General features: G+C 46.0%; 1 protein-coding gene across 1 annotated transcript; it reads left to right on the forward strand.

The window, feature by feature from the left end:
- The first annotated feature begins 4804 nt into the window (after positions 1–4804).
- Positions 4805–11192, forward strand: LOC125511132. The gene is made up of 9 exons (XM_048676424.1): positions 4805–5161; positions 6150–6304; positions 6563–6676; positions 7384–7452; positions 7526–7603; positions 8513–8638; positions 8978–9136; positions 10667–10747; positions 10836–11192. The coding sequence occupies exons 1-9, from the start codon at positions 4888–4890 to the stop codon at positions 10902–10904; spliced, it is 1125 nt and encodes a 374-aa protein (XP_048532381.1). The 5' UTR covers positions 4805–4887; the 3' UTR covers positions 10905–11192.
- The last annotated feature ends 248 nt before the right edge of the window (positions 11193–11440 follow it).

Here is an 11440-nt window from a genome sequence, read left to right on the forward strand (position 1 = left end):
CTGCCTGAATCTACTAACATCACCAGCAACCTGCTGCCCATCGTGGCCGTCAGTCGGAAGGCACGCGGGGCCTCAATACCATTGCCAGCTGCCGCCGACATCAGACACAGATCATCCTCCAAGCTCTCCACCTGAGTTGGGGAGGGATCCGGTGATGTTGGTGGCGACAACATACCCACCAGCTCCTCCACAACGTGCAACTGGACTGTTGCGGCACACACATGGCCGGGACCCCATCGTTCCCCACATGTGAAACATAAGCCTTTTGCCTTCCGGAACACCCGTAGTGCCTTGAGCTTGTCGTCAACCATAGTTGTAGAGGAAGCAGACTTGGCGATGTCCAACCCCCGACGCGTCTCCAAGGGGGTGGGAGATGGCAGAGTGCTCCCGGTTCTTCCCACGCTTGATGCCGTGGTAGGAGCCAGAGGAAGTGTTGGGGGTGCGCGCGCCGTGTATCGCCCCCCTTTTGCACTAGACGGGGGTGCGCGGTACGATGTCGTCAGCTCTTGTTCCTGTCGCACCATCTCAACAACCGCCTCCTGCAATTCAGCGAGAGACACAGCAGTTTCCATGTCTTGTGGGTGGTGTAACATAATAGCAACCTTAATCTCATGAGTAAGTCCATCTACGAAATGTGTGGTAAAAAATAAAGGATCCCATGAGCTATGGTGATTGAGAAGGCTATGCATAGCCACGTTAAACTATTCTGCATACTCCAGGACATAACCAGTTTGCTTGAGCCAAGAGAAATGGCGCACCAGATGTTGGAACTCAGACCGCCCAAACTTCTCTAACACAGAAGCACAGAAGCTCTCCCAGTAGGACTCCTAAGATGAATTTGGGACCATTCCAACCACAGAGCCGCCGCTCCGGTGAAGTGCACAATAGCCGTATCCACCCACACTTGTGAGTCGATCCCACACACACAGAAGTACGCCTCACACCTAATTTTCCACCCCGTCGGATTTTCACCATCAAAATCCGGGCAATCCACATGCTTGTTGAGACTGCGGGAACCGCTCGCGACCATAGCACTACTACCAACGAAGTCAAACGGGGTAGGTGGAGGAATTGGGACAGTGGGAAAGGGTGTACGGGAAGGTGGACGCGACGTGCCATTGTCCGGGACCGGTGCGGGGAGGAGAGGCCCTCCCCCGACCAATGCCCGAGTCTGAGGTGTCCTGCGGTGGCCAGCGGGCCCGTGGTCGTCGCCACTATGGTTTGCCCCGAGCCAGGGCGCGTCCGCCGTTGCCGGCGCCGAGGACTGGTCGACCTTGTCGGTAGTACTGGTGTGGAGCGCGATCTTCTCCAACTGGGCGCGAATGTCGCCCGGATCCGCCTGCAGCTGACCCATGACGGTGTCCACGCCGGGCGCCAGGCCGCGAGATCTTGGACCACCGGCTCGAGCGAGGCCAGCGCCGGCTCCATCTTCGCCACCGCCGGAGCGATCTGATCCAGGCTCTTCTGGATCCCGAGTAGGGCCTTGACGATGTTGTTGCGCTCCGCAGCCGCTTCCTCCATCTTCTTCTGAAGATCCAAATCCGTCATCACTTGTTGTAGGCTACGATAGCGCGTTGGCGCCAGATCCACGCGGCGGAGAGAAAATTTTGGGGGATTTTGTAGGCTCTGATTACCAGATGGCACGGATCGAGGAGTTCCACTCGATCTACTCTCGATTCACCAGATTACAGGCACAATTTGTATCTAGGGTTTCTCCGCAAGAAAGGGGGTCGAGGAGGAGAGCCTGGGGTGGGAGGAGAGGTACATCGCCCATCAATGCCGTTCTGTTTAGTGATCCAATGATAACTCACACACCACACTCGCTGCACTTTATGTAGCTCACTGGTTCCACTCTGGGCCTTGGACGCGCGTATTGGGCCTGGTGCTTCTCCTGGGTCGGTCGTGGTGGGCTGGACCTTGCTCCACGCTAGTCACGGAAGTAGTTCCCGTGACAAGTGATTCTCGGAAAAAAAAAGTTCCCGTGATAAGTCCCGGCTTCCGGTTAACCCGAGCTACGGTGGCGCCAGCGTGGGACACGGTGGACTCGTGGACTCGCGCCCGTAGTGTCCGCGTCGGACGACGGCGAAGTCGGGGTGCCTCTCGCTGGGGCCGCCGCGGCCAAGGTGCACGTGGACGTCGCCCCGGCCAAACAGCGCAGGCATCGCGACGGCGGCGAACAGCAGGTCCGTCGGGCTCGTGCTGCGCCTCCTGAACGCGTCCCACCTCCGGCCGGGCGCGAACAGGGACGGCCTGTGCTTCACGGTGAGCACGGGGCAGCGCGACGCGGCGTCCAGCAGGAGGGAGTGGCGGTGGAAGCCGAAGCCTGACGCCTCCGCGTGCATCACCGCCGCGTCGCCGGCGTCCATGACGGTCAAGTCGCGCCGCGACCAGCGGCCGGGCGTCCTGGCCACGGTGAACGCCGTGGCGTCGGGCGATCAGAACCGCGCGTCCACCACCGGCGCCGTGCTCAGTTCCATTGCCAATGGGGGTGGGTGCTCCGTGCTCGTCACCGGATCCAGCCTCAACAGATTGCCAAGGCTTAACGTACGTACACCGGTACACGTACCCCTAAGTACTGTATCGTTCATCTGAGGGATTACTAGTTCCTTGCTGTTCAAGACATTAGTTATCCCCTGGCATATGGCAGTATATATATGCGCTTGCCTAATCTTTTGAATTTTAGTCCTTTTATATACGTTTGCAATGGGAGAGAAAAGAATCGAATTTGAATATTTCAAAAAGTATGGCTCAAGGCCTCGTAGGTCCACACCCTCTTTTTTAACACAATATGTACCCACTTATGTCACCTGTTAACCTCCTTTACGCTCTCATCGATAGTGGGTGCCGTGTCCAAGACAATGCACGCGAGCAACGCAAATACGGCTAGAAATGAGTAGAGTGTGTTTTTGCGCATAACTTCATTCCAAAAATAATAATTAGCACATAGGTAATTCATAGTGCATACCATCAAATTTTACAACCTTTAATATTGTGTAGCTGTTTTGTCTGGCTAACAAAATCACTTTGATATTATTTTTAAAACTACATCCTTTTGGTCTATGGATGTGTACAATTGAAAACCCTTGAAAAATCCCATGAAAAACCTTAAGAAATTATGGGCATTTGTCAATGTTAACACTTTTTTTCACATTTCTCTAGATCACATTCATGAGAAAATGCAAAAAGTGGTGGCCGTTGATTAATATAATCCCCAACTGCAATTATTCATTCTAAGTTTCAAGTCATTCTTCATTCTTTCTTTTATGTGGATCAACATTTTTTTGTGTGAAAAGGATTAAGGCCATAAATTAAGTATCACAAGTCCTTACGAATACACGCATATTAAAAGATAAAATTACATTCAAATATTGGGGGTCTTGAAGTCTTCTTCCTCCCACATCCTTTTTTTGAACACAGTTCAGACGCAAGCGTTCATACATACGCGCATACACTCACCCCTATGAACGCACACACGCACACCCTACCCCTATGAGCACCTCCGAGAGACTGAGCCGGTATATCATCTTGAGATTTACGAAGTCACCATAGGCGCCTCGTCATCGACGGGAACGTCTCATCCCACTGAAAGCGCATCGCCGAAAATCCTGAAATAAATCCAGGAATAATGCAAGCACCAGGGCTTGAACCCTGGTGGGCTGGGGATACCACTGTCCCTCTAATCATCCAACCACATGTTGGTTTGCTTCTTCCTCCCACATCCACTGACATTGTGCCGTGAGCATAGCTAGATGCTGCCCCTCACCTCTGCTTTGGCACATCACACCTTTTCAAATCTAAGAGCTTTTACAACCAATGAACGGGAAGTCATCGATGTAGACCAGGAGATGCCGATGACTGCGATCTCCGAAGAAAATCATTGGAGAAAACATATCGATAAGAGCCTGTAGAAAATTTGCAGATCAGAAAAGCCGACCAAATTCAGGCGGATCCATCGAAAACTTAAACCAATCATATCTTGGAAGATCCTCAGAGACACAACTCTACATGCCCTCCGCCGTCGAGAAAGACACTGATGAGACAAGGATAGGGTGGGAAGAACATTATACATATAGTGGGGCAATGCCGCCACACACCAAACAACACAAATGTTGACCATCTTTAAAGTATAGCGATCAAAACTCGGCGGATTGATGAGTTGAGGCACTAGTAGAAGGATCAAAGGTTTCATAGATTTCACTACATGGTGTACGTGGTAAGCAAACTCAAAACAAACAAAAAAAGATTTATTAGATTTTAAAATTTGGTCAAACTTACTGTTTTGACTTAAGACACCAAGACAGACGCATAATTTTGATTAATCTGGAATGCAGCTATCTTTTCATATTTAGAAATGGAGGGAGGATCAAACGACATAATTTTGATAAGGGTATGTACAATGAGGTTGACTCAGCTGTCTGTAAGCAAGTACACGTAGGACATTTGATTACGTGGTGGAAAAAGAAAGAGGAGAGAGAAACTATCCGTCTGTACAATTACCGATCGTCTAATCGCACAAAACTTGCTGCCTAGCGACGTGCATCATTCCGTTGTACGAAAGGGTGTCTGCATCGAGCAGTTTTTCCTTTCAGAATCTGTCCAACCACTCCATGATTTTAGCAGTGATACAAACAACTAAATAGACGATTCATTGTAAAAGCTGTCTGCAATAACTAATTACAGAGACTATATCTGACATGGACAGGGGCTACAGACGGAACCTGTTTAGACTGATGTACATGCCTAAAAAACACATTTCCTTTCCTTTTTCTTTTATTAGGATATATATAAGCAGCACACAAGTCAATGTCCGCAATCTAAAGAAAGTCAAACCAGCCGCCACCGCGGACACCGGAGCGCACAGCGCAAAGCCGGAGTAAAACCCTAGCTATGTCCGCCGCCGCCGCCGCCGCCGGGGCAGGCCCCCTCGTCACGGCGGCGTTACTCCTCCTCCCCCTCCGCCTCCTCTCGCTTTCCTTCGGCCTCCGCCTCCCCACCTTCCCACCCGTCGCCCCGGCCCGCCGCTCCGCCGCGGCGCTGTTGACCGTTGCGGCGCTCCTCACCGTCACATGCGCCATGCCCGACGCGGGATCCAGCTCCGCCCCCGACGCCGAGGCCCTCCGGTCGGAGATCAGCGAGCTCAGGCTCAAGCTCGCGCGGCTAGGTGAGCCACTCTCTCCCTGTCACTAATGCAATTTGGGGGCCATTTCAGAGTAGCAGGACAGTTTAAATCGCGCTGTCCCTTGCACACATTGTCGCTGTACGCCAGCGTGAGAGCCTGATTTGAGAAATGTAGTTCGTACGTTTGTAAGAAATCGCCTGACAGACACGGAGGACATTGGCATGGTCGCACCACTGAATTTCGTGAATTTCTCAGTTTTGCGATTTTCCAACTGAAACATTTTAAGAATATAGTTTCGGTTTTGAGAGACACGACTCGAACTCATATAGATTTCAAATGTGGAAGCAAGTTCTGATGCGCTCCTAAATTCTGAATTGTTCCATACTGGTGTCGTATATGTGCAATACGGATTCAAGATTCAGAAAAAGGAAATTTGACATCTGATTTAGAAGTCAGAGTTCTGTGTGTGAGGGATTTTTGAATTAGTTGTAGATTGGCCATTGGTATTCAAACTGTATATTTACGCTTCAGATTCAAGTTCCTGGGAAGTCTTGTGGCGCGTAGGTTTCGTCATGAACCTTGAACGATTCCTGTGGTCGAGGCAGAGATGCTTCTTTCACTTTCAGCTTATAGTGGTGATTATTAAATATTTCACAATTAAATTGATTATGATTTATGGTGCGCAAACAAAAATCAACCTACTCCCTCCATTCCTAAATACATGAAACGTCATAAATATATGAAACGTCATATATTTAGGAACAGAGGGAGTAGTTTTTAGTCATTCACCCTCTTAGTCAAACCTGGCAGGTTGATATATCATATCAAAACTCTACTGTGGTTTACGAATTATGCATCTTTTGACTTTTTATTTTCTAATTATATTTGAGAGAGCCTCCAAGTTGTACTAAAGAAGATAATGTATTTGCACCTGAAGCTCTTTGCTACTAATTGACCCAATAGTCTTTGTGCATTTTCACTGATTAAGTATAGAACTCAGAATCTTTACAAAATATATTTGTATCTCCAGAATCTATTTTGGAGGAAAACACAAAAACTTCGAGGAGTAAAGCCTACACTTTGGAGGAGGGAAACAAACCCACTGAGGCAATGGAAACTGACAACCAGCTTTTAAGGAATGAAGAATCTTACTCTGAAAGCAACATATATATAATGGAGGATGAGGTACCTCTCGCGCTCTCTCTACAAAGGCCCGGGTTTAAAAATTGATGGGAACTAGGAGAGGTGTCTGTTCCCACAGGGAGAAGGTTGTTACAGTAAATCTTTGTGCATCTGTTCTGCCTTCCATTTTAAAAATCTGTCCAACATCATATACACATGTTCAGCATAATGTTTTATACTAATAAAATATATAAGAAGGCAGTTGCACTGAACTTATGTGGGAAAATTCTTCATTCAGCTCATGGCTTGTATGCTCTACAGGCGCAAATCCTGCAGCAAGAGGTCAGAAAGATAAACAACATTGCATACACCATAGAATCACTGGCAATTGATGCTGAGAAAAGGGTAGAGTTCCTGAGTTCGGAAGTCAAAAAGGTATGCCCTGACTGATGTTCTTCTGTTGACCACTTTTAGTTTATATTTTGCCACTTTCTGGAGCAATGCTTTCTAAGCAAACTGGAGTGTTAATTTGTAGCTGTAAGAAGATGCTATGTGCTATAATGAAGAGAGGGCTACTTGGATAACTACAGAACTTGTTTTTGCAAGACCATGTTGTGTGCCTTCTCATATTGTTAAATAGGAGATTGAAAACTATAATGGGCATTTACGCGGAAAATGTGCATGCAAACAATGGCCCCTTCCTACCCTGCATCGCTACAATCTGTTGCCTCTTCCTTGACCATTTCAATAATCAGTACTGTCGCTTTGTATTTGTCTCGGGAAAATGCATGCACTGTTTGTCCTTCTAATGTTACCAGCAGTCTATGACCGCCACTCCCACAGTTCACATTCTCCTGGAGCAGTTATGCTCAGAGGCAGTGAGAGGAATGTGAAAATGATCTTTGTCAGTTAGATGATTGTGATTATTACTTGAAGGGCAAAAACAAGTGTGGTTGGGTTGATCTACCTTCTACAGTATGAGTTCCAGACTTATTTGATGAACTGATATACATTGTAATGGAAAATACATTAATCCACATGATCGATCACCTCTTTTTTTATGTATGGTACTAGAGTCTAGACTTGTTTAAATCATGGAAGTGAATTTGACAATGTTCTATTTTTGTTATGTTTTGAATCAGATTGAGAGTATAATTACAGAGCAATGGATCCAGATACGGCAATTTGAACAAGCATTTGTGGTGACAAAGGTATTCATGATTTGTTTTTTCTCCTGCCATATATGTTTTGTAAACTGTTCATTCTTGAGTGAAATGAACGCAGATGATGACTTCGAAAGTTCATAAAAGGAGGTTCTCTGAGGGTGCCTACAAGTGGTCTGGAAAGGACATACTTCTGAAGGTACTTCTGCAGTTTGTATAAAATAGTATTATTATCACACACTATTGCCTCCATTTGTGCTCAGCAGCTGCTGAGCTCAACTCCAATCTATATGTATTGTAGTAGTATACTATGTTTACTTTGCTGAATTTCATGCTTTTGTTGCAATATTTTCTTGAATCTTGTTAAATGTTTTGATACTTTTAAGTGTGAACCAATTTCTTTGAAGAGTAAATTGTGAAAAGAATACATGTATTTTGTTGAACGTTGTCAACTGTTTCAAAAAACACGGTGAGCACAAACGATGGATTCACCACCAAACAGAACACTACAGGGCCACAAGGGACACCAAGCCTTGCGACCACCAGAGTAAACAAACAGAAGACCGGGGATACTGGCAAGCACCATGATTAAGAACACCCTCGCGGAGCTGAGACGACTACACATGCTCAGCACGACTAGACACACTCACCGAGTAGGCCAGATCTAGCATGACCCACACAGCGATGGTGACTGAGGCCTCAACAGGCTCGAGGAGGAGCACAATGCCCAATGATCCCTACAACCAAAACAGCATCGCCACCCCACAGGGAGAAGTCAGGTCCACCTTGGGAGGGACGGAGACCTAATCCATTCTAGCCAAGACGGCTGCTACAACACCCCACCTCCATTGTGCTGTCCAAAACTCCCCAACGCATTGTCAGTACCGCTGCTCCAGCTTCCAGTGGACCTGCCTACACCGCCTTCAGGAGCTGCTGCCCCAAAATCCACAAATTGCGTCCAATAGTTCATGATATGCTGTAAATAGCATTGAATAGGTCAAAGAAGAAAAGATGCACTGAGAATATGTATCATATGTACTGATATATAGAAAAGACCTCGTTTCCATTCTAATTTCTCTCTGCTGTTTTTTGACGTTTCATTGTGCAGTATGTCAGGAATGTTGATCTACATGGCATGTTTCTTGCGGGGGTATCGCACACAAGGACCTGTATTTCTCATACTTATAAACACTGCAAGAGTTTCATACAAGTAATGAAGAGATGCTACCATAAGGTGCCTAGTTGACTAATTTGTCATCTTTGTGAAACTATATATGTGCTCGCTGAATATTTATCCATGTGCTTTGTTAATATTAATAAGCATGACGTACAAAATTCATGTGCTCACCTGTGTGCATCGAAGATAGACAACATACCTCTAAGATAAAACATATCAAATTGTTGGATAACCTTGAGCATCAGGGTATGCACTCGTAAAGTTTTTTTTTAACTCACGTAGTTACATAACACTTACTGTTACCACTCTAGTAGTACTGCAGGGCTAGCAGTAACTAGTTCTTCTTCCAAAATAGTTGTGTGCCATTGCTTTTGAAATATGTTTATTTTTTTCTAGGCTTCCAAGTTCCACAAAGCGATACAGTACCAGTGCTCTCCTGATGTTGATGTGCCTAATGCCTTCTTCTTGGGTGGATCCATCTCAAGATCGTGCATTTCTCTTCCTTATAAGCAATTCAAGATATCCATTTCATCAGCACAACAAATTCACTATAAGGTGCCATTTTTTTTACTCTTTAAAAGCAACCACTGTATGTTTGTGCTTTTCTTTACCTGAGTTCTATACATTTGCCTTTATATGTTTAGCTAATTTTTACCGGCCTGTTCTAATTATATTTCTTATTTCAAATCTTGGATGACCATATTTTTGCTAATAGAATAGTGGTTTCATCTTTTGGTTGCCTGTGCTCTACCAATAAAAGAACAGCAATGAACCATTCAGCTGCCCAGCTTATGCTACTCTACTGTGTTCACATTCTATAGACCTTGAGCCACCTACAATATCCTTTCTGTTTTGCATGGTTCTGCATTGATATTTCACCATAAATCGTAGCCGTGTTTCATAGTTTGTGATCTTTATTATGCCCTGGTTATTTATTATCAGTTGTGGAAGGACTTAAACGACTGAAGATAAAGCTTGTGGCCTTGCTCCTCCTTATTTCCAGTGGTGGCATGGTAGGCAACCAATAAAGCGGTGCCGAGATCCGGAGTGGCTCCTCCCTGCTCTCCCCTCTGGATCTCTGAAGATGGAGTTGAAGCAGACATGTTCCAGGGAGGAATAGGAAGAGATCCCTTTAGATCTTCATACTTCTCTGAGGCATATCTGGTGTCCCCCTGATACTGCTCCCTCACCTTCTTTCCCTTGCCCCGGTCTGCTCTTCGTCCTCTCCTAGTGGCACCAGGGTGGTGCTGGATTTGTAGTGTTGAATCAGGCCTCTTTGGATCTGCTGCATGGTTTCGATTCCTCTGTATGGCACCAGTTTCCCGTTCTTGCACTGGCGATATTTTCCTTGTGCTTCTTCTGCGTTGGTGTGAAGGGGGTCTTAGCTGGCAAACATAGTGTGCAGTGGCCGCCGCCAGCCATCTCAACCTCCTTCACTGGAGGCCTACTTGTTAGCCTCTGGGCTTGGCCTTTCTTTCTGTGTTGTGTCTTCCGGTGATGCATCGGCTGCCACAGGACGATCACTGCCCATTTCAGGGGCTCTTCTTTCCAGTACATGAGGATTTCCTGCATGTTGGCATCAGTGAGCTTTTATCACTTCTGTTCAGGAGGATGACAAGGCATTGTCTTGTCCATCAAAAGGTTCAGGCTGGCCTGAATCTCATCTCCAGCGAGAATGAGAAGCGGCATGTCCAGCCAAAAGAAATGTATTTGTCAACTCAAAGGGGATTGTAATTGTTCTTTTGATAATATAGGGCATGACCTTTTCTTACAAGGGACAAAACATGATAACCTGAGAAAGGATCAAGCATTCCCACCTGAAAATGTAGATACTAACATGATTTTAGTGTTATGAATGGAGGCCTCTTCATTCTGTAGAAATTGTACTTACAGTGGTAATTTATAGTTGATAAAATTTTGTCTACTCGACGTTGAAAGGAATATATCTGGAATACGTTTTGTCTCCAGTTCATCGGTTGTAGTTCTAGAACTGTATGTAGGTTACGAGCTAGACATTCGTGTTGTGCACTTGCTACAGTATGATCTGGAAACATTCACTCGTTATATTTACATTTACATTTGCAGGTCCAATTGTATCTCCAAGATGCAATGAGATCCAACATATACAGCAGAGGTATAGCAAGTGAGCCGGTCACATTCTGCTTGGTGAGTAGTAGTAGTATTTTGCATCCACTCTGGTTGGTGTCATCAGTTTTATTGTGGACCATCATAAGAGTCCTTGATCAACCTGCAGGCGTATCTCATCGTCATATCTCCGTTGTGGGTTGTGTGGTTCCTTTTATCGTCGCGATTTGGATCATAGATATGATTGCTGGAGCTGCAGAGTTTTGGCCCTCTACTTTTACTTTGGACGAGTATAGAGGAGTTGAGATGATCAGAGCGTGAAATATAGGCTCTATTCTTTTTGTCTACCTTGCAATTTTGACCAAACTGTTAAATTTGGGCTCATCGATCATCGCTCTTGTACAGTTAATGTATGGCCCGCGTTGAGGTATGTACTCGTGGCATCTTTAAAATACAATCGATACGAAGTAAACAAAACGAAGCTTATCTATATTAATCCGGTTTGGGAAACGGTTTGAAAACTGGAGATACCGAGTAAAGTGAAGATATTTATTTGGCGGGCGCTTCATGGTTTAATCCTTGGTATGGTAGTCTTAGCTCGCAAACATATCAAGGTTTCACCCCTTTGTCCCGTGTGCAAGTCTGGTCTGGAAGACATTAAGCACCTGATTTTCAGCTGCCCTAGAGCGATGTCAGTATGGCATGCACTTGGCTTGGATGATGTTGTTAAACATGCCCTTACAGTGGATCGCTCCGGTTCTGTCATTCTAGAAG

Source organism: Triticum urartu, chromosome 5 (assembly GCF_003073215.2).
Source record: "Triticum urartu cultivar G1812 chromosome 5, Tu2.1, whole genome shotgun sequence".
In the NCBI taxonomy this organism is placed as follows: Eukaryota; Viridiplantae; Streptophyta; class Magnoliopsida; order Poales; family Poaceae; genus Triticum; species Triticum urartu.